Source organism: Vulpes vulpes, chromosome 8 (assembly GCF_048418805.1).
Source record: "Vulpes vulpes isolate BD-2025 chromosome 8, VulVul3, whole genome shotgun sequence".
NCBI lineage: Eukaryota > Metazoa > Chordata > Mammalia > Carnivora > Canidae > Vulpes > Vulpes vulpes.
Genome location: NC_132787.1, coordinates 85,101,872 through 85,124,019, shown reverse-complemented (window position 1 = coordinate 85,124,019; position 22,148 = coordinate 85,101,872). Strand labels below are relative to the sequence as shown.

General features: G+C 39.4%; 1 protein-coding gene across 7 annotated transcripts in view; it reads left to right on the top strand.

Moving 5' to 3' along the window:
- The window catches only part of RASGRP3 (RAS guanyl releasing protein 3), a 99,647-nt gene that overhangs the window by 64,789 nt on the left and 12,710 nt on the right, over positions 1–22,148 (top strand). For all 7 annotated transcript variants that reach the window (XM_072767318.1, XM_026016031.2, XM_072767316.1 and 4 more), the window contains 10 exons: positions 403–505; positions 1,718–1,780; positions 2,353–2,484; positions 3,800–3,947; positions 5,408–5,581; positions 5,953–6,069; positions 8,152–8,427; positions 14,901–14,978; positions 18,514–18,627; positions 21,710–21,825. In XM_072767318.1, coding sequence (XP_072623419.1) covers positions 403–505; positions 1,718–1,780; positions 2,353–2,484; positions 3,800–3,947; positions 5,408–5,581; positions 5,953–6,069; positions 8,152–8,427; positions 14,901–14,978; positions 18,514–18,627; positions 21,710–21,825 — 1,321 coding nt within the window. The remainder of the gene's footprint in view (positions 1–402; positions 506–1,717; positions 1,781–2,352; positions 2,485–3,799; positions 3,948–5,407; positions 5,582–5,952; positions 6,070–8,151; positions 8,428–14,900; positions 14,979–18,513; positions 18,628–21,709; positions 21,826–22,148) is intronic.

Genomic DNA, 22,148 nt, shown 5'->3' with positions numbered 1-22,148 from the left:
ATTGTTATAGGAAGAGTTAGACCAGAGTAGGGTGGCCAGATAAAATACAGGAGGATCAGTTAAATTTAAATTTCAGATAAAGTATATTTTTCATGTAAGCATGTCCTAAGTAATGCATGGGATATACATATACTAAAAATTATTTGTGGTTTACCTTAGTTCAGATTATTAAGTGTCTTATAGTGCTAATTGCTAAATCTGGCTATCCAGCACCAGAGGGAGGGTGAAACCTTCCTATCCACTTAACTTGCAAAGAAGTACCAATGGAAGGAAGAGGAAAACAATAATTGGGTCTATGAGAAAATTTTTGACACTAATGTCTCTCAACTGTTATTAGAAAAAGAGAAGAGTAGTACTGTAGTACTGTTGTCTTCTCACTCATTTTATTTTATTTTTTAACAGATGACAATGGAGAGCTGAATAATAGTTATTTGCCAAGAATAGTTCTACTGATGCACCGATGGTATTTATCTTCCACTGAATTGGCAGAAAAACTTCTCTGCATATATCTTTTCAACTACTGTGTAATTTTTACCATCATAAATCAAGTTCTGTATTTAGATAGAGTGTCTAACAAAAGCCGGTAAATTAAGATGAATAAACAGTCTTTAGTCAGTTATCCAGCTGTTTTGTGAATATATATAGATGTCTAGACAAGACATCTGGATGATGGACCAAACAGTTGACTATCCATCTGGATGTTTTGGCTCTACTTGAAAATAATTACTAGATATAAAATGAAACAGAAGCTGTAGGCTGAATGCTTTTAACTTGACTTAAACATTTCTGCTGTTAGTACAATGAAAGAATAGCCAACACTGATACCAGAACTAATTTATTCTTTTTAGGATGGCAAAATGATGGACATTTTGGAGGATACAGTTTAGACATATGGTAATGCCAGCCAAAATAATGGGATCTGGCTCAGGCATAAACACCACCTGAGTTTTCACATCTTCCCTTGCTGACAAGACACAAAGAACATTCTAGCAAGTTTATTGCAATTTGTTGGCTGACCTTAATTTCAGATTTCCTTCTGGGTATAAAAGTAAAAACAGAACAAAACACAGAAACCTCATTCTATAATAAGGGCTTTTAGCAGTCTACCACTTTTGTACACAGTCTTGAAAGGTGGCTGAAAGCCAAATGACCCAAAATGACAAAACAGTCTCACATTTACAGGGAGGTTTTATTCCCGGAGATCTAATATTTATTATGTCATCACTAATGTTGGTTCCTACAGTCTCCCACTGCTTCAAGCCCAGCTTGCAGATGACTGGGAATCCTCACAGGGTAGGAGGAGTCTGAAAGGCCGAAGGTCTGTCAAGTATTTATTAGGGCCACATGGGCATCCATCTGCTCATTGCAAGCTTCCTCCACTTCCTACTTCTTCTTTCCATCCTTCCCACAGCCACAGGGTAGAAGGGGATGTCAGGGGGTAAGAGGACATTCACCCTGAGCAGAGGTCCCTAAAAGGGAGCAAGATCCTAGTCCCCAGTGGTCTGAGGGTCCCCAGGTCTCAATATTAAGGAGTAGTGTGTAGGTTATAATTACTCAGTGCTGACATCGTCAGAGCCCATTCTCTCCCCTATGTGAACATCCACATAACCCACATGTCCCCAGTATGGCCTTCTTATTAGGAATTCATCTAAACTGGTCAAACAGGTGTGGGCAAAGGAAACAGCGTGCAGAGGTTTTTTTTCTTTAACTAGTATACGTATCGAGATGCCAGTGGAGAAAGCTGTGATGAATTTCGGTTAAAGATCTGCTACTTCATGAGGTAAATATACATGTAATTGTCTTGTAATATATGGTTCTGGAATGGTTGACAATTTCTTTTGCCCCAGGCAGCAGACCTGGTTTGGCAATAGAATTGACTCAGATTCCTCCTTATACTCATTTTGTTTAAGTTGGCCTTTCTCTGTTCCTGGGAGTAGAATTTATCTTTCTCTTAGAGATCAAGCAGTAGCAGATGTGGTTAGGGAATGAAACTAGCTCTTGGAAAGACTAAATTCATTTTTTCTCTATCCCCCCACCACACACATGCTTTCCTATCTAGTTTGTCATGAGTCGGGAGAAGTGTTTCCTCTCAGCCATGGTTCAACACTTAGATGTGAGTGCAGTTGCTCAGAACTTAGGGTCAGAGAGAGAGACTCAGAGTGGGTGTGATCCCAGAGTCCTTGATCGAAGGAGGGAAGAGTGAGACCCCGTGTCACGGGTGGGGAATAGGAGATTGCTAATTTGGGATATGGTTTTGGGTTCATTGTTAAATATAATCTGTAAAATGATACAATAGTTTCCATGAAGGTCTAGCTTGAAATCTCATCGTCAAAAATACTTGATGCCTTTCAGGTACTGGATTCTCAAGTTTCCTGCAGAGTTTAATTTGGATCTTGGTTTGATCCGTATGACTGAAGAGTTCCGGGAGGTAGCTAGTCAACTAGGGTATGAAAAGCACATCAGCCTCATCGACATATCCAGCATGTAAGAGTGGCACAAGCTTCTTTCAAACATGATGAGTCCACTGTTTGGGGGAGGGAGTGGTGATGACTCCACTTAAACTCAGTACATACTGTTTCGGAATCAAGGTGTGCTCCTTTGAGGAAAAGCCCCACTGGATATGTTTATCTTTCCAACCTTCAGTTTCTTTATTTGTAAAATGGTGATAGTACCTTTCTCATGGAGCTATTATGAGCATCCAACAAATACATAGTAACATAGCATTTGGCACATAATAAATGCTCAATATTTAGTTACTAAATCTAGTTCCTGTCTCCTATGTCCTGGCCACTCACAGTGTGGTCTGTAGATGAGTAACATTGGCATCACCTGGGAGCTCAATAGAAATGCAGACTCTTAGGCCTCACCCTAAACCTGCTGAATTGGAAAGTGCATTTTAATAAAAGCCCTAGGTGATTCATATGCTCATTCAAGTTTGAGAAGCCCTGTACCGTGTGCTTCTGAGGTTAGTCTGAGGCTGTACAAATGTTGACTATAATTTTGCCATGAACTGGTTAGCTCAATTATTAGGAACTCAGTACTTATTAGACCAGCATTTTATATCTACTAGTTAGCTTTGTTAGTTACCTTAGAAAACTATTTAATGACCTTATATATGGTTAATGCATCTTGCAAAGATATACCTTTGTGTCCTTGGCATTCATATTCTAGTCCATTTTCCTAGAATACTTCTTCAAGAGTCCTGATCAACAGTACGTGATCTAGGAATCATTAAGGATGTTGTTAATAGATTATTCAGTTCATTCCTAGCAAATCAGAATCTTTGGCAGTGAGGTCAGACTTCTGTCTTTATTTTTTTTTATTCTTTATTTTTTTTTAATTTTTTAATTTTTTTACTTTTTTGACCTTTTTTTTCTTTTTGACTTCTGTCTTTATAACGAGCTTTTCAGATAATGCATATGTTGCTGGAGTGTGAGAACCACCTTTTGGTGGTTTTCAGGTGCCTTAAATCACCATCCTATATACTAATAAACTGCCAAATTTATATACCTAACCCTGACCTCTCTCCTATGATCCCAACCTAACTGGTCACAAGAAAGAGCGACCAAGAGATTCTGGATAGATCAGTGCAAACCCACCCTGTCTGGAAAAACAGCTCAAAGTTTATGTTCTATTGGCAATGGGTCAGTGGCTTTCTCTTCAAATATGAAGGACAGGGCGTGTATTTTGCACAAGCTCCTGGAAGCAGGCCAAGAGTTACAGAGTCAGTAGGTTAATAACTTCCATTGAGTGAAATGGCCTTTCAGCACATTGACCAGACTCACTGTTTCTTTTATAGTCCTTCCTATGACTGGATGAGAAGAGTCACACAGAGGAAAAAAGTATCCAAGAAGGGAAAAGCCTGTCTGCTGTTTGACCATCTGGAGCCCATTGAATTGGCTGAGCACCTCACTTTTCTGGAGCATAAATCTTTTAGAAGGATCTCAGTAAGAAACTGACATTTATTCTTCCAAGGATAACAACCCCCATGCCAACTTTCCCAAGAGCTGCGTTTTCATACTCTGAAGTATTGGCAGCTCTGTCATTGTGCTCCACTGGAAAAGTGCCCTTAATTCACAGGAACAATCCCTTTTAACCAAAGATAAATATTATCCTGTCTTTATTTTATGGCTTAGGAGCTATATATCTGTCGCTATTTTCAATGTCTCCTTTCATAGGATTAAAGCATGATTTTCTAAATACTCAGTGGAGATTTAACCATTCAAGGTTTATGTAGCTCCACTGACTTCTCCCAAGTGAACATGTTTTGCAAGCCCCTTCATTTGAGGGAAGAAATCTTTATTTAGGTAAGGATTTGTATAAATGCCTAATTATGGGTGTAGGTTGAAAATAAGACTTGTAGGCTTTGACGAAAATCTCCTATCAGGTTGTTTCTTTCCCAGGAATGGAGATCCTGAATTAAACTTTTCTTTCCTACTCTGTCTTGATAGCATTCCTTCTCTACCTCTTTTCTCTTCCTCCTGCTACGGTTTCTTCCTAGCCACCTACTCACTATCCACTTGTTAGGATAATATTTTTACAATGGCTCACAATCAGCCTTTGTCTTAGCAAACTCTGGGGCAGTTATTCTTCCTCTTTCTTTTCTAAGATGCCAGTGAGTTAATTACATTATTTCTTGCGAAGAAGAACATGAAGTTGAAAGTATGGATTTCTGAAAGGCTGATTCTTTTCAATAAATAATCCTACCTGGAGAGGACCTTAATGGTTCTCCATCAGCAGGCCATGAGAGGGAACCCCCTGCACTCTTTATATGATGGAAGGCTCATATGTATCTGATGACATCCATCCTGACTTCCTGAAATGGTGTCTTTTTTTTTGCTTAAGAGCTACCTTACTTCAACTAGTGTTTTTTTTCTATTTTTTCTTGAAAAAAAATGTTACAAAATTATCCTGACTTGAAATCATTATATTTATATTCATTTCCTTTTCTTTAATGTATGCCACTATATTTCAAACTTGCCTGACCATTGGAATCATCAGTAGTGACTGAAAAATGGAGATTCTTAGGTTCTTCCTCTGGAGATACTGATCCCTTAGGTCTGGAGTATTCCCAGAAACCATTACGTATAACACAAATGCCCCAGGTGGATCTTATGAACCAGCAAATTTAGGTCTCATTGGAATGTGACTTCAAATCTTGTCCTTCCCCACTCCCACCCACACCCCCAACACTGTGATGTGGAAGTATGTGTCTATGTATGGGGGAAGTGAAACACAGCAAAATAATGTTAAGGGTACATGTATATTCAAATGTGTAAGATGCCATTATGAATGTTAAATAAATCATGTTGTTATGAAATAGTAGCCCACATCTTCCATACAGCATTCTAATTTTTGGTTTTGCAAATACTCCATTATAATTCAGTCTCTGATCTTCCTTTACCAGTTCACTGATTACCAAAGCTATGTCATCCATGGCTGCCTGGAGAATAACCCAACTTTGGAGAGATCTATTGCTTTATTTAATGGAATCTCTAAGTGGGTCCAGTTGATGGTCCTTAGCAAACCAACCCCCCAGCAAAGGGCAGAAGTCATTACAAAGTTTATCAATGTTGCCAAGGTATGTATGTCTGGGAATTAGATGGGATTCTTAAACGAATCTAGATGTTCACTCACTCTAGAGAAAAGTTGAAGAAATTTGGGGTTCAAAATATAAAGGACAGTAAAAGTATTCATATCTACTGAACAACTCATAATGCTGTCATGAAAGAGGATTGCTTTTAATCGGCAATACTTAGAAGCGTTTATTACAACTATTTTTTTCTATAAAATAATGTTTCTCTGGTGGATTGCATTTGTACTTCATTTTAAATTGATAATATTTTTCCTAGATCCTTGTTGAAATTGTGCATGCATTCACCTGTAATTCAGAAAGGCCAGAATAATTTTAAAATTGTTACAAAGTATTGATATTAAGATTTTTCATTGCAGAAGCTCCTTCAGCTCAAAAATTTTAACACCCTGATGGCAGTGGTGGGAGGCCTTAGCCATAGTTCCATTTCACGCCTCAAGGAGACTCATTCTCATCTTTCTTCAGAAGTTACAAAGGTACAGTGGATTAGATCCTAATCCCAAGGAATAAAAGTCATTTATAAATTGTTTAGGGATAGGATACTCCTAGGGACACCTGGGTGGCTCAATGGCTGAGCATCTGTCCTTTGGCTCAGAACGTGATCCTGGAGTTCTAGGATTGAGTCCCGCATTGGGCTCCTGCATTGGAGCATGCTTCTCCTCCCTTTGCTTATGTCTCTGCCTCTCTCTATGTCTTTCATGAATAAATAAATAAAATCTTTGGGGGGGAAAAAAAAGAGAGATAGGATGCTCCTAATAAATGTCACTCAGGGGGAAAGTTTTCCTCTTAGGCAATGATTGGTTACACTTGGGGAATTAAATAGGAAGAGAGTGCTTGGTGCTTACTATATGATAGGCACTGTGACACACACAGGGGTACAAGGAGAATAAGACCAATCATTCCTACCCTACCCTCTTCAAATGAAGTCACTGAACACTTGCTCTACTCATAGTACTGTGTTCAGGGCAGTGAACAATACAAAGGAGGAGGGAGATGCCGACATTATCTAGAAATCCTGCAGACTTATAGCTGAGTTTTCAGGAACAAAAATATATTTTTAAAAAAATAATAATCCTGTCCTAAACCCAGCTTTTTCTGTCATATTTATTTCCAGACCACAATAATAATATTTTCCCTTATTGAGTAAAAAGGAACATTTCATCCTTATGAAAAGATCTCCTTGTAACCATGTAGTATGCTGTAATCAGTAAGGAAACTTTCAGCTATAAGTTTTTTAAAAATCTTGAAATTGCTGAAACAGTAAGGGAATGAGCCATCTCCTATACCTGGAAGTCCAGAGACAGGGCCAGCTCCAAGTGTGATCTGATCAGAGCTCTGGCTCAGTAGCTCTCTCTTTTTTGGAGGATTAGGTTTTTGTTTGTTTCATTAGACTGGCTTCCCTCCTGGTTGGACTGTCTGCAGCAGCAAGAAAATGATACTTTCTTGCTCATGAAAGTTGGAGATAGGGAAAACTCTCTTCAGCTCTGCCCCCTTGGAATGAAAGACCTTCTTTTTAGGCAGATTGAACTACCTCAAGTCATATGCTCACTCCTGGACCATAACAGTTGCTATAGCAATATAATGTGCCGATTGGCTTACCTCTGTGTTCCTGAATTAATCACAAACCAGAGTGATGGAATTAGGATGATGGTAAATCAGAACCCATCTTTGGACCTGGGAATGGACGCAGCTCCATCTGAGTCACATGGGCTGCTTGGAGAAAGTGCAGACTGATAGAAAATGAGGTCTATTTGGAAGATCTAGTTGCTGTTGGGCAACTAACAATAAACAGCAGGATGTACGCCAAGATATGCTGCTCTCTGACCTAAAACATGGCACACATTCTATGTATAAGGGGGGTTGCTATACAAGTGTCTTATTTTCCTTTAGCTTTGTACTGAATTTCAAGTAAAGAGCAAAACCTATTTTACATGTTGTGAAGAATAAGTATTCAGTAGAGGCTCTTACAGGCTTGGAATCACTAGTGTCTGTTTGAAAATTATCTGAACTCCTTTTTCTTACAGAAAAGGAAACTGAGGCCCCCTTGACCTGAAGTTAATTGTTCAAGGTCACCCTTCTAGTTAATGACAGGGTCCCAAACCGTAGTTATCTCACACCCCAGTGTGGCTTTTCCTACCCTATTCTGTCCCAGGTTAACCTTCAAGTAATCTCATGACTACAACTTTCTTAGAACAATGAGGACACTGTCATATACTATATATTTTAATATGATAATGCTTATATTTGTGGATCATAATATCTCCATGAAGTGTGACATGCTTGCAGGTGTTTGATGCTGTTTAACATGCCAGTATCCCTAGCAGGCAGGCAGAGGTGAGGGCAATTTCTGTTCTGCAGTTGAATAGGACAATCTTTCCCACTCACAGCCAGAACCAGTACCTTTTCTAATTTTCCTTTTCCAGGTGAATACTTCCCCTACATCAGGGTAGGTGCAATTGATACTTCTCTCAGCGGCCAAGGAATGTCCTAGCCACATGCAGGGCCTGGGGGTGGGCAGAAAGGAAGATTGAAACTTCTCCTTTTCCATCCATTCCCAGAACTGGCATGAAATGACAGAGCTGGTCTCCTCCAATGGCAATTACTGCAGCTACCGCAGAGCCTTCGCCGACTGTGAGGGCTTCAAGATCCCCATCCTTGGCGTGCACTTGAAGGACTTGATAGCAGTCCATGTTATTTTCCCAGACTGGACAGAGGACAACAAAGTGAACATTGTAAAAATGCACCAGCTCTCCGTGACCCTGAGTGAACTGGTGTCCCTCCAGAACGCCTCCCACCACTTAGAACCCAACATGGATCTGATCAACCTGCTAACAGTGAGTTCAAGGGACAGGAGTTTGCACTAAGGCTCTTGCCTCTGGGCTTCACTGCATGACAGGAGGAGGGTGCAGGATGATCTGGGCCAGTCATTCACCAGGTTGCATGCAGGGCTGGTAGGTGGGGAGAAATCGGAAAGGGTGAGTGAGGGAAGGGGAACCCACTCCTATAAGCAGCATGAATTGAGACTATAATCTTGGGGCAAAGAAATTTCCTGTTGTCTGGGGAAGCCTAGTCACCACTCCTATAGCTCTGCCTGCATCCAGAGCTCTTAGGCCCTCCTTCACTCAGCCCTTCTCACTCTCCTTCATCATACCTCCCTCTACATGGCTTCACCTCATCCCCTTCCCTTTGCCCTCCCTGTGCAGTTGTAGCTGAAGCTTGGGGTAATGTCCAGACCTCTTCTGTAATCTCCCTGCCCCCCCCCCCCACCAACCTCTGCAAACCCACCTGGCATTCGAGGCCCTTCCAGACTCATTGTCTATCTAACCTGTTTTGTTATCACCTGATCCCACATCACACTTGCCTCTGAGAAACATTGGACTTTCCACCATGAATAGTTGCCTTCTGCTTCCTGACCTTTGCACTTTCTTGGAAAATCCCTTCCCTACCCACCCCTGTGACTAGCTCAATTCAAAAGCCTCTGTCTTTCTGGATCATTCTCTGTTCCTCTCCAGAGCAGTAATACATATGTCACATGTGTGGCTCTTGCCCTTTGTTCTTTTATAACCATAGGAGGCATCATTTGTATTCAATTTTTTTTCCTGTTTACCTGCTTTACACATTCCATATCCCCAGCATGGTACCTGGCATGTTTAGAGCTCAACAGATGACTTGAATGCTGTATTTAGGAATGAAATGGGTCGGACAGAAGACATCTACTTAACATTCATGTATTTTTTTTTGTCATTTGTGGCTGGTCTCCAGTGCTTTTAGGCTGCTCTAGTGCTTTTAGACTCCACAGGTGTAAGAAGAGAACCTTCCCCATTGGCGGCTGCTTTGTCAGGAGGAAGAGGCATAACCAAATTCTCTAACCCTTGTTTAACAAATGGAGAAGCAACTTCCCTGTTTGGGTTTATAACACTGAAGCATCTGACACTTGGCTGCAATACTGAATTGACTATTTTAATGGCCATAGAAAATGAAAAGAATAACCATTCTGAAGCTCTGAGAGCCTAAATCCCCCTAGGACTCTACACTGGAATAAGAGTGTTGGTTCCTAGACTTTTTCACAAGCTGTTCCTAGAGCACATAATTGTTTACGAAAGAACAGAACCCCTAAAGTGCATGCAATAATGCCAGCTGTACCTTAGTATAAAGCAGAAGTGGCCAAAACACAGAAACATGAATCTCTTGGGGTTGAGTTTGTCTGACAACAGTAAACACACAGACATTCTCTATTGGAGGGGGAAAAAAACCTCACAACAATCTAGGCACCTGCATTTATTGATCATTTGCCATGTAAATCTGTTTCCATGAATAAGTGACCAGAGTTGCAGCCCTGATGAGACTGCAAAGCCACAGGCACAGGTGATGTCTGCAGACCAGCCTAAGACAGCCTGCATCCAGGCCAGCTTCACCATGTGGGGAAGAACATCACAGAGCAGCAGGTCACCGTACTTGGGCATTTTCTCATCCAGACAAAAGATAATGGTGGAGTAGGGGAATTAATTTTGAGTTGTGAATGCAGCAAGCAACAGAATGACAGATATTTAGAGAAGTATCAAAGGATTTTGAAGGAAATTTTTTGGGTGCAAATGGAAGTTTTAAACTCTAGAAATAAGGACTAAGAAAAAAATTGTTTTTTGTTTTTTGTTTTTTGTTTTTTTTTGCTGGAAAGAAAAAAGATATCAACTCAATCTCTCTCTCTCTGGGGAGAAAAAAGAGGATACCCACTCAGGCTCTCTCTCTCTCTCTCTCTCTCCCTCTCCTCCTCCTCCTCTTGGTAATAAAGGAAAATATAGAAGCCACCAAACACCATATTTAGGAACAGCAGTGTTATCTAGTGTAGTGCAGTAGCAGAAATCCTAGGTGGGAGATCTAGCCTTTACCTGTGTGTGCAGTTACTTAGTTTTGTCTCCTTGATAACTGGGCTTGGACTTTGGACTTTTTATGAAGGGTTTTGTGCTCATTTGTGAGATCTCTTCCAGCTCTAAACTTCTATGATTCTAAATAGAAAGATTGGTGGAGCCTTGAGAATGAGGAACCTGGTGTCAGTCTGATTCTGTGGTTCCAGCCCAGTGGCTCCTCAGGATAGCATAGCCCCACATATGAGCATCTATCATCAAGCCAGTTTCTATTTAAAGACAACATCTCTCCTTCCTTCCCACAACCAAGGAAGAGAGGTTCAGTGCACAGGAATATACATTCATTCTTCCTGGTCACAGGTGGATTCATCTCTTCAATGCAGGTAGAGGTGACTCCCATCAGGTGTTCACTGGAGCCCAATGGGCATTTCACAGAGCACATATGGATTGGGATTAGAACCATTTGATTGACAGAAGCTGCCCAAATGTATGTGCAGCATTTGAAGGGGCCATTCTTTTGCCCCTAGACTCTAGGTCAAGTTTTTGCCCAAAGTGATTTTTTGCTTCTAAACATGGCCTCAGGTGAGGCAGCCAATTCACAATAGAGAGCCCTGGAAGGTAAAAATAAGAACTCTTAAATGAATCCACAACTACTGAGTGTCTGCTCCATGCAGTGAGCTGCATAGCAATGTTTAAACTTTCTGTAATAATTGATTGCATTTTCACAGAACTTTCACATGTATTTTCTTGATAGATTCTCACAGACACCCTAGGAGGTAGCCTGGACAGGGCAGAGCATGTAACATCACCACTGCCCCTCTGTATTTTACAAAGGAAGAAACAAATTTCTATAGGACAACAGGCTTGCAGATGGCGAAAATCTAAATCCCAGTTTGGAGGGATGAGGGATTCAGATTTTCCTCCCTCTCTCTCTCAATGATGGACATTTACTCTGTAATGTGGGAACATTGCTGACATTTATTTTATTTTGCATCTGTAAAAATTAAATAATCTCTCTTTCTTCATGGATGTCTAAAGAAGGAGTTAATTACAGAACAAAATCTGTGAATCAGGGACTCTGTGCCATTTTTATCATTGTAAACTTACCCCCTGAACAGCACTGGGCCTGTAAAGGAAGGAGGACCCCAGGACTAAACTGTTGGGATTTGGGTTGTTCCCCTTTTCGGGGACGATCTAGAGAAGGCATTTTCCATTGTGATCCCAATCCTGGAACCAGAAGCTTTAAAAGCTGATGCTTCTTGCTTCATGGTGTATGAAATCGTCTGATTCTTTTCATAGTATTTTTAGATCTATCAGTTACTTTTACCATTCTGAGTATATGCAAATAACTGGAAAGCCCCCTGTATTTTTACAGTTTCAAAAAAAAAAAAAAAGAAGAAGAAGAATTGCAAAAATGGTGAATGGAGGTAGTTTGAGGACCAAGTGTGTTTTATTTTATAATTTTCCAGTCATGGGAGTGTGGTCTTAATGTACAGAGTAAATCAAAACAACCATCTTTGCTGATAGGCTTGGATGTAAATGCAGCAACCTGAGACAGTGACTAAGAATATTTTTCAAAAACAATCAAACTCGAAATATGTTAGACACAAGCAAACATTCCTGAAATTCCATTGACAAACTGCCTATAATTATAAAATATAGGTATATAGGAAGTAAAACAGGTTACTCTGCACAGGGCTATAAAACCTAGAGGGCATGAGAGAATGCTTGTAGGTAGGATCATGGCTGGGAAAGTAGAGCAATGGCAAGAGTAATGCAGGGGCAGCTTTACATTCACTAATGAACATGGTGGCATTTGACTGGAAGCCATACTCTACAGCGCCCATCTCTGTGGTCCAGTAAACAAACCCCCGCTGGATACACATCAGTTCATCTAGTCTTCACAGCAGTCCTGGGAGGGAGCTATTATTTTTGCCTCCCATTTTATAGACGAGCCGACTCAGACCCAAGGTTAATGACTTGCCTAAGTTCACACCACCGCTAATAGATAGCAAACATTTGGAGAAGATATTTCCATCAAAGGATCTGGTATTTGTCCATGTGATGTGTGAAAATAGCCAAGGATATTCTGTGTCTTTTAAAAGAACATCTCCCCTACTTAGTGTGTGATTATTTGGATTTCTGGTGAGATGTTCTATCACTGTTGTCAACCCTTCTCCAACAGATGCCAATGCCAGTCATTAGAGGCCTAATCAAGAGGACAGGAACAGGCTCGTCAAAGTCCAGAATAACTCCTATAACAAGGAATTTAGAAGAAGTCATTTGATTTTCTATTTGTGTAGTATTCACAATGTAAGGCAGCAAGCTGTGGCTGGGATTATAGAGGTAGGAAAGGATGGATGCACTGCCTGCTTTCAGGACCCTTAGAAGCCAGTAGAGTTTTCCATTGTGGAATTTACAAAATGGCGGGCAACTCCCCATGGCAGATAGGTTTTTTTTTGGCCCACATGGAATCATAAAGATTTTATTAGTTGCCAGTATTTAAAAATTGAGATATTTTGAGACACTGGGTGGCTCAATGGTTGAACATCTGCTTTTGGCTCAGGGCAAGATCCCAGGGTCCTAGGATAGAGTCCCACATCAGGCTCCCAGCAGAGAGTCTGCTTCTCCCTCTGCCTATGTCTCTGCCTCATTCTGTGTGTCTCTCATGAATAAATAAATAAAATCTTTTAAAAAAAATTGAGAGTGGTTACTTCAGCAGCACATATACTAAAAAAAAGTGAGATATTTAATAAAATATCCAGATTTCTGGCTTCTTTTGACAAATGAAAAGATATGGCACTTGTCAGGCTCACAGCAATTTGCCTTAGCTGAGCAGTGGTTGTCTCTCATTCATCAGGGACCACTGCTCTCCCTGTTGCTTCCCTAACCTGGAGATCCAGTGTCAGATTCCACTTATCACAAGTTTTTATTATTGAGCTGAGAGGAAAGGTCCCCAGGGTAATTACATTTCTAAAGATTTTTTTTTCCTAAATAAAACACTGTTATACCAATGTTCCTATCAAAAGATCTCTTTTCTGCATCCCACTTCATTCTTTTATATAATGGACTGGCCTTAAAGGCATTCATTTGTGATACATGATGGATGCCAACAAAAAGGCAGAGCCCCTGGAGGCAGGAGTGCCTGCTGTTGAGGTAAAGGTAGATACATTCTTTGTGAGCAAGATTTTCAAGATCTGAAGTGATGCTGGAGCCACTTTATAATAAAGTCGATTTTATTATGTTTAGAAAAATCTCTAGGTGACAAAATCTAGGTAAAGCCACGTATGACCTAATATATAAAATCCTTAATTTAAATGTTGAATTTATGAGCTAGAATAGTGACTAGAATGGTCCTGGGCTCATATTAGATGATCAATAAATATTTGTTGAATGAATGAAGGATTAATTAAAAAATGACATTGTATAATGTCAACTTTTTTTTAAAAAAAATGAGAACAGAAAGATAAATCCTTGAAAGACATCCTTTGTCTGAGTTTTCTCCCACTTCCTCCTTCTTGCTCTTTTCCCTCATTCCATATACACACACACTAAGTCTTTAGACTCAAATATGTTAAAGGAAACTTTTCACATCTAAATGGCCAAAGAAAGGACAGGGCACCTGATTACAGTCACTACTGATGACATGATGTGGTTCATCAGGTAGCTTAGCATTGAAGGGTGGGGGTGGGACTCATCCAGGCTTATTTGAAGTCTCATGACTTCTATTTTAGGTGAATGAGACTGTGCATTTTAGGTTTTACTGATTTTATCCATCCTCTCCAATCTTTTATCCAAGTTGTTGTCCTTGCCTGCCCTGATCTTTCCCTCTTTCTTTCCGCAAGACCTCCCAGGTAAGTCCTACTTCACAAGTTCTTCTGTGACTCCATCCTGATCATTTCTGTCTTTGGTGACATCCACACGAAATATCAATAGTAACAGTAGCAACACCAAATAACCTTTCTTGACATTCTACTGTGTACCAGGGCCCACGGGTAGTATTTCACATGAAGTATTCCATTTGATCCTGATCAAAATGCAATTCATTAGGGACTTTTATGGTAATTTCCATCTTACAGATGTGGAAACTAAGTATCAGACATCTCTAATATAACTGGCCCAAGGTGACAGGACTAACCAGTGGTAGATTCAGCACTTGAACTCAGGCCTACCAGACTCTAGACAACCATCTCCCTGAACAATCCCTATAGCATTGAGAGTGTTGCCTTTTGCTGCTGTAAACACATCATAAGATAATGATGACCATACTAGGTTTAATTGTTTCTTTTTAAAAGTTCATGTTGTACCTCTACATGCTATCTTATTAATGTTCTGCATTCTCTCAAATTATTAGACATTAAGCATTGAATTTGGAAAATATTTCAGCAGTGTAAATAAGTAAATGTGAGCCAACATCATCATTTATCTCTTCTAATTTCTTGCAGCTTTCTCTGGACCTATATCACACAGAAGATGATATCTATAAACTGTCACTGGTGCTAGAGCCTAGAAATTCTAAATCGGTAGGTGGTGTTTTCTCTCTAAGGATCAGTGCCAAATACTGTTGTTTGTCATTTATTGTAAGTGCCTGTTACAGTGATGCTTTGTGATCTGAAGATTGAAGAATTTTAAAAATCTGCATTATTCCATTTTGCCAATGGAACAGCTGAGCCCTGACAGTTTGAGGATTATTTCTTCACAGCAGAGTCTAATAAAGAAGAACATATTCCTAATTACTGTTTTATTGTTTATCTTCTATGTGTTGTGTCCTGTGAGAATTTGTTATACATATAGGCCCTCTTCCCAACAAAAGAAGAACTCAATGTTACAGAGCATCTAGACTCTTCAATATAAAATCCCATTCAGCATAAAATTTGGTTTAATAAATTTTGAATGCCCTAATCATAATGCACAAATTTCTCTGCTAATAACTCAGCTCAGAGTTTCAGTATCACATTGGATCATGTCTCAATTAACAGCTGACTCTTAGTAAAGAAACATTATCTGCTGCAATTGAACAAATTGCATTACTGAATGTACATTAGTTTTAGTGAGTAGATTGTATCTTAGATATGTTTTATGCTAATAAAAAATACCTCAGTGAATTTGAAATTTACAATGAGGATGAGGTTTGCATGTTGAAGGAAAATCTGTCTATGTTTGCTTCTTAGATGAGATCAGGTTTATGATAAAGGCCTCATGCCCTACCTCCTTACCAGTTGAGTTCAGTGGCATATTGTCAGAGACATGGACCCTAGGTCTGACCATCTATTCTGATTCTGAAGCATCAGCCCCAAAGAGGCGGAATGACTGCAAGGTCATTTTCTGGTGCTCAGAGGTTATGCATTTGAGTCCGAGTCAGTTGACTGGAAGCACCTGTTCTTAGAATGATGAGTGTGGTGGTTCCATCACTATGTTCACCTCACCACCAGCCCTCAGAGGACCATCTCCTGGAGACACTGAAGAACAGACCCACATGGGAAGGTCAAAGGAATGAGTGAGGGTTAGATTCTGCAAAGTTAGCATGACAAACACCTGGAGAGAACAGTAAAGTTATTAGAAAAAAAGAATTTATGAATTCTTCTCTCATTCCTTAGTTTTGGTGTGAAGAAGTTGATTGTGGAGTGGCAAGCTGTATATATGCATTTCCACCTCCCCACACCTTATTTACCTGTGACTAGGTGCCTGAATTGCTACCGGTTGGTTGTTAGGTACATGGTGGGGCATCAGTATCTCATGAACTTTTAAGGAAATGGAGTCTGGTGAGGACAGATGTCTCACACGGAGCACATAGCCAGTACGGTGGAGAAATGGGATGCATCAGGCCTGTCTTTTAATGCCTGTGCTTTTTCTACCACGTGATGCTGCCCATCATTTTCCTGCCCTTGTATCAGGAACAGACTAGGAATGACCGTGTTAGCACACTTGACTGATTTGCACTCTTTAGATTTGTTTTAGTTTCTTTTCAGGGTACATTTTTTGCCAATTTTAGAAGACATTTCCAACAAATGTAGAAAAGTCTTTTTATCTTTTGTAAAAGCAGAAGCTTTCAAGGCTCCTTCCAAGGGCTAAAATCCTATGAATCTATGAAAATGCATTTCTCCATTCCCTTTCTGTCTCTTGTCTAAGTGGAATATCATCCTGTTTTGTGCTTAGGTGTGACATATGCTAACACTGGAGAACAAGCTCCTGTCCGGACACTCAGTGTGCTGATGGTTGGTGCTGGTGGGCCTCACTGTAGTCCCACTGCGAACCTTTGCTCCTCACAGTGCACCCTTCGTGTCTTGCCAGTTTGTGTCTTACTTTGCATCTTGTTTTTTTTCACACCACCTCTAGGTCAAAAGAAATACCGTTCAATTCCATGTATAAAATAGTTAGGTCCAAACAACTTAATATATACCAATGTTCTAATGACTTAGAACCCACTTGAGAAAATAATACATGTTGAAATAAAAATAATATTGTAATTTCATTCCTAACCCAAATTCCTTACTAATGGATGTGTGTGCCTGTTGGGCATGGAACAATTTCTTAAATCTTGGAATCAGAGTGAATACTGCTACCTTTTTTCTTGTCCCACATTGATTTTTTACTTTGGAAAGATATATCATTGAAAAAATGTAGCATGATCTATCTAATGGGTGAACTGTGAACTACTTCAAGCGGTAGTTGATGTCTGACAAATACTGCTGTATTTCCCTTGGAAGTTTGAAATATCTTTGAGTAAACCTTTGAAGTCCACTGCAGTGTTCTGGATTGGGTACCTTGTTATACAGTTTGGGAACCATGGGTTTATCCTTCATCAGATGAACAAAATGAAAAGCTTGATAGAAAGAGTCATGATATGGTTTCACTCATATGTGGAATGTAAGAAATAGTGCAAGATACCATAAGGGAAGGAGGGAAAACTGAATGGGGAAAAAAAAGAGAGGAAGACAAATCATGAGAGACTCAACTCTAGGAAACAAACTAAGGGTTGAGGAAGGGGAGGTGGGTGGGAGGATGGGGTAACTGGGTGATGGGCATTAAGGAGGGCACATGATGGGATGAATACTGGGTGTTATACTATATGTTGGCAAATTGAATTTAAATAAAGGGAAAAAAGATCCGTGATATATATGATGTATGTATGAGTGAGTCTATGTCTCGATGATCCTATTCAGATAGCAGATAATTTTTGGTTCAGTTGGTAGCCTGCAGGATATCAGCAACACCCACCTCATAACATTGCCAGAGTCTTAAATTTAGCACAGTTACTTCTCGATTCCTCTTGCAAACATGTTTATTCCCAATTCAGTATCAACTAAAAACCTGCCGGTACAGGTTTGCATGCATGCACCAGCAAAAATATTTACATTATATGGGTCCAAAGGAGAAGAATAAAGCACACACCACTCTTGGCTGGTCTCCTGGTAGGATTGTGTTTTCCCTTGTGTTGTGTGAACATGTTATGTGTTATCACCACTGCCTTCTCCACATCATTTAGTGAAAATGTCTTGCAAGAATGTGGAAAAACGTATAAAGTAAATTCACCAAAGAGGATAGGAAGACCCATTGAGCCAGTGAGAAGTGACTACGCATACTGAGAGGGAAACTGGTTTGAGGACATAAACTTGACCATTCTCATGGGCTCACTTACTGCACACATCTACTAATTTATCCCCAACACCAAATATTAAAGAATTAGACAACTGGTGTTTTGTATATTTTACATTATGCAAAAATATGTATGGAGTATTATATAGGTTTTGAGGATGTTTTAGTAATGTTTGGGGAGACTAGATAAGATTTTTTGGTGGGTTGGAAGAGCAATACCTCTTTTTCCACTTAAAATAATGGAATCCAGGCTACTGCTACAGAAAATGCACTATCCAAATGTGTATTTAGCCACAGAGTAGATCCCATTGACAAAAGATGCTCGTTTTTTAGAACATTTAAGAGCTAATATATAAGCTTTTCCTGGTATTATTAATATATAAAATGTATATGTCTTTCTCTGTGTCCCCTAATTGCTCAAGGTCTCAAATAAAGTTGAAAAATGTGTTTTTTCTGTCACAGCCTACCTCCCCTACGACGCCCACCAAGCCTGTGGTGCCCCTGGAGTGGGCATCAGGAGTGATGCCAAAGCCAGACCCCACAGTCATCAACAAGCACATAAGGAAATTAGTTGAGGTGAGTGATTAAGAGAGAGAGTAGAAGGCCCCTTTCTCTTTCCAGAATATTCTATAGTTGCCCAAGAGTCAGCTGAAGTCAATGAAATAGCCCTCTGGCAGGTAGGAACAATTTAGCAGATACTTAGGTCTACTGGCATTGGCCTCTGGGGGAGACTCCCAGAAAGGACCCCTCCCCCTTCTGGCCTTCTGTTTTCATTTGCCCAAATACCCTCAGCTACTTCCAACTCTCTTTCTGTAACATTTGATGCCACTGTTGCCCTTGCAACTTGAGGGACTGTTTGGGGATTAGAATCTACTCATTAGAAAACCTATGTGGATCACAATAAAATGCCCAATAAATTAATAACCTGAGGGTAGGAAAAAATCCTGTATGTTGCATAGTTTCTCTTGCTGTATGTACTGGGAGTCTGTGACACAGCAGCACAATGCCATTTAGGTCCGAAACATCACTAAATGATGGACAAATCTCTATCAGAGTTTTCCATGGAGAAAGAAGAGTAGAAGTGCCAATGTGGGGCAAATGGAAACATACCTGGCCCTAAAAACTGTGATCCTGTGCAGCCCAGTTGGCTCAGCAGTTTAGCACCACCTTCGGCCCAGGGCCTGATCCTGGAGACCCGGGATCGAGTCCTGCGTCAGTCCCATGTCAAGCCTGCTTCTCCCTCTACCTGTGTCTCTGCCTCTCTCTCTCTCTCTCTCTCTCTCCTTCTGTGTATGTGTGTCTCTCATGAATAAATAAATAAAATCTTAGAACAAAACTGTGATCCCTGATTTAAACATCTGCTTTCATAGCTGGATATGATGCAATAGGATCATATCTTTTATCTTTGGGATAAAATGAACTTTTTGCTGAGGTTGGATGTTTAAAGAAAAAGAACATTCTACATCTTGGATCGTTCAGGGAACTGTGATGCATTGAAAGGAAAGTTCTTTGGAGCCTATGAGGCAGCAAGGAAAGGTCAGAAAGGATGAGGGAAGGCACTGAGAAGCATAAGCTCCAGTGGAAGCCATGTGTTGGTGCTGTGGTAGCAGATCCAACTTGAAGCCAAGGAAGGGGGGTAAGGGATCCAGGCAGGATGGAGTTACAGCTCAGGAAGGTCTGTAACCAGGAAATAAAAGACAGAATGATTCTCCCACTCTCTTCTCTGCTTTTCGCTGTGTGCTCATTCCATTATCTGCAAACGGACTTTCTTTGCTCCACATGGGGAGTTTCTCTCTTCCCTTATGACATCTCTCTTATTTTCTCTCCGATTTCATGGGGGAAGGGTGGCTCAGTTTGAATACGTTGCCTACTTTTGGTTCAATCAAAGGAAAGACTGGGCTTTATTATGAATTTTTATACTAAATTTTATTCTACTTTGTAGATAAATATTAATATTGAGACTTGCAAAAAATGTAATGCTTTATGATTTTGCACAATTCAGCTATCTAAAAATAAACTTAAAATGGGTGCTAAACAGTCAATTTTTAATTAAGTAATTTGTTCATTTATGCCTTTGTCATCTTCCAAAATACTCCTGAAGCAGCTTACAACATAGGATAAATGGATATGGATTTATGGATAAAAGAGAGTAAATATGGATAAAAGAGAATAAACAGAAACCATGGGGAAAAGGGAGAAAGACTCATTATGATCTGTTTGCATATATCAGATCACATTGTGTTTTTGAGGAGAACTTAAACCTTTTTGAAAATTCAATTTAGCAGAGGGCAATGGAAAACTTTTATTTTTTTCTGGTTATAAAGAAAGTCAGAATCATTGTAAATATGCAATTTGTCATAAAATATGGAGAACACAAGCCTTACTTTTATGCCTTGGGGATTCTGCTCTCTAGGGATAAACACTGATAATTTGTAAATTATCTTGTATGACTTTATGCTCCCCATAAACACATACACTCATGTATGCCTCTAAGTAACACTGTTCAACTGTTTTCCCCTGGAAAACAGATTCCCCTAAGTGGAACTGCTGGGTCAGAGAGTAAGCGCTGACTATCCTCCAGAAAAATTGTAGCTATTTACTTTATCAACAAATAGAAGAGTGCCTATTTTCTCACACCCTAGGAAATTGCCAATTATCTTAATGTTTTCCAATCTGAGAGGTTAAAAATTTTTTTTCTCTGTGTTTCTGTAATTATTAGCAGAATAGAGCATTTTCCATGAATGTATTGGCCATTTGTATTTTTACTTTGGTGATTTCCCATTTTCCTTTTGTGTCTTTGCTCTCATGTATATTTGCAAATAATCTTCTCTGTCAGTTATCTTTAAACTTATCAGCTGAGCTTTTTTGATTCAGATATTTTGCATTTTATGTAATAAAATGTTTTCGTTTATAGCTGTTGACTTCACTGTCATGGTAAGAAAGGCCTTTCCCACTCAACAGAAAACAAAAAAAATATTTTTATCTACTTACCTTTCATATTTTTATAGCTTTGTTTTTACATTAGAATATTTAATGCATCTAGAATTTAGTTTGGGGCAATTGATTTTGTAAGAGTATTAGCATTTTAACTCAAAGCAGTCATTGGATAATCTTTAATTTCCCTGTGGATTTGAAAAGATAGTTTTTGATATTCTAATTTCCTGTATATACATAGGTCTATTTCCAGACTCTGCTCCCTGTAGTAAGTTACAGTACCATGTTGTTTGATTCACATAGCTTTGTAGATTATTTGATTTCTGATAGGACACATTCTCCCTCATTATTTTTCATCTTAAACAATTTTAGGCTATTCTCAACATGTTCACTTCTATTTGAACTTTAGAATCAATGTGTTCATTTCAAACAAATTCCCACTGGAATTCTGATTGAAATTGCATTTAGAGCATACTTGAATTTTTTAGATAATTTAACATTTTAGAGCTTCATTTTCTGTTCCACTCTCCCCACTTAACAGACTATTTTTATCCTCAGCATTGCACTTATCTTGTTATACCATAAGACTTCTGGATTTCATTATCTCCCACTGGGTTCCAAGATCCTTGATAGAATAATATTCTGATTATCACTGCTTTCCCAATAACCAGTTCAGAGTCTGACTCTTATAGCTATTCAATAAATATTTGTCTTTCCCTTTCAGTCTGTGTTTAGAAACTATGACCATGACCATGATGGGTACATCTCCCAAGAGGACTTTGAAAGTATAGCTGCCAATTTTCCCTTTTTGGATTCCTTCTGTGTGCTGGACAAAGATCAGTAAGTTTTAATTTTGTTATATTGTAATGCAACTATACTAAAGTAGAAAATTAGTGTCAGAGGAGAACAGGGATATCTTTAATTTACATCCTGACAGCTTTAATCCTAGCACATTGATGAGAGAAGTCCAATGTCTCACTGATTTTTTTCTTGGTGTCCACAAACATGACTGGATAAAGTCACAGGTCAGACTACACCATCTGTATTAAATCTGAGTGCCCATTTGCAAATGAGCCCAAATTTCATTTCTCCACATTACTTCTGCTTGGCTATTTCATCAACCCCAAAACTCCATCGAAAAAGAGTAGATGAGAAATATAGTT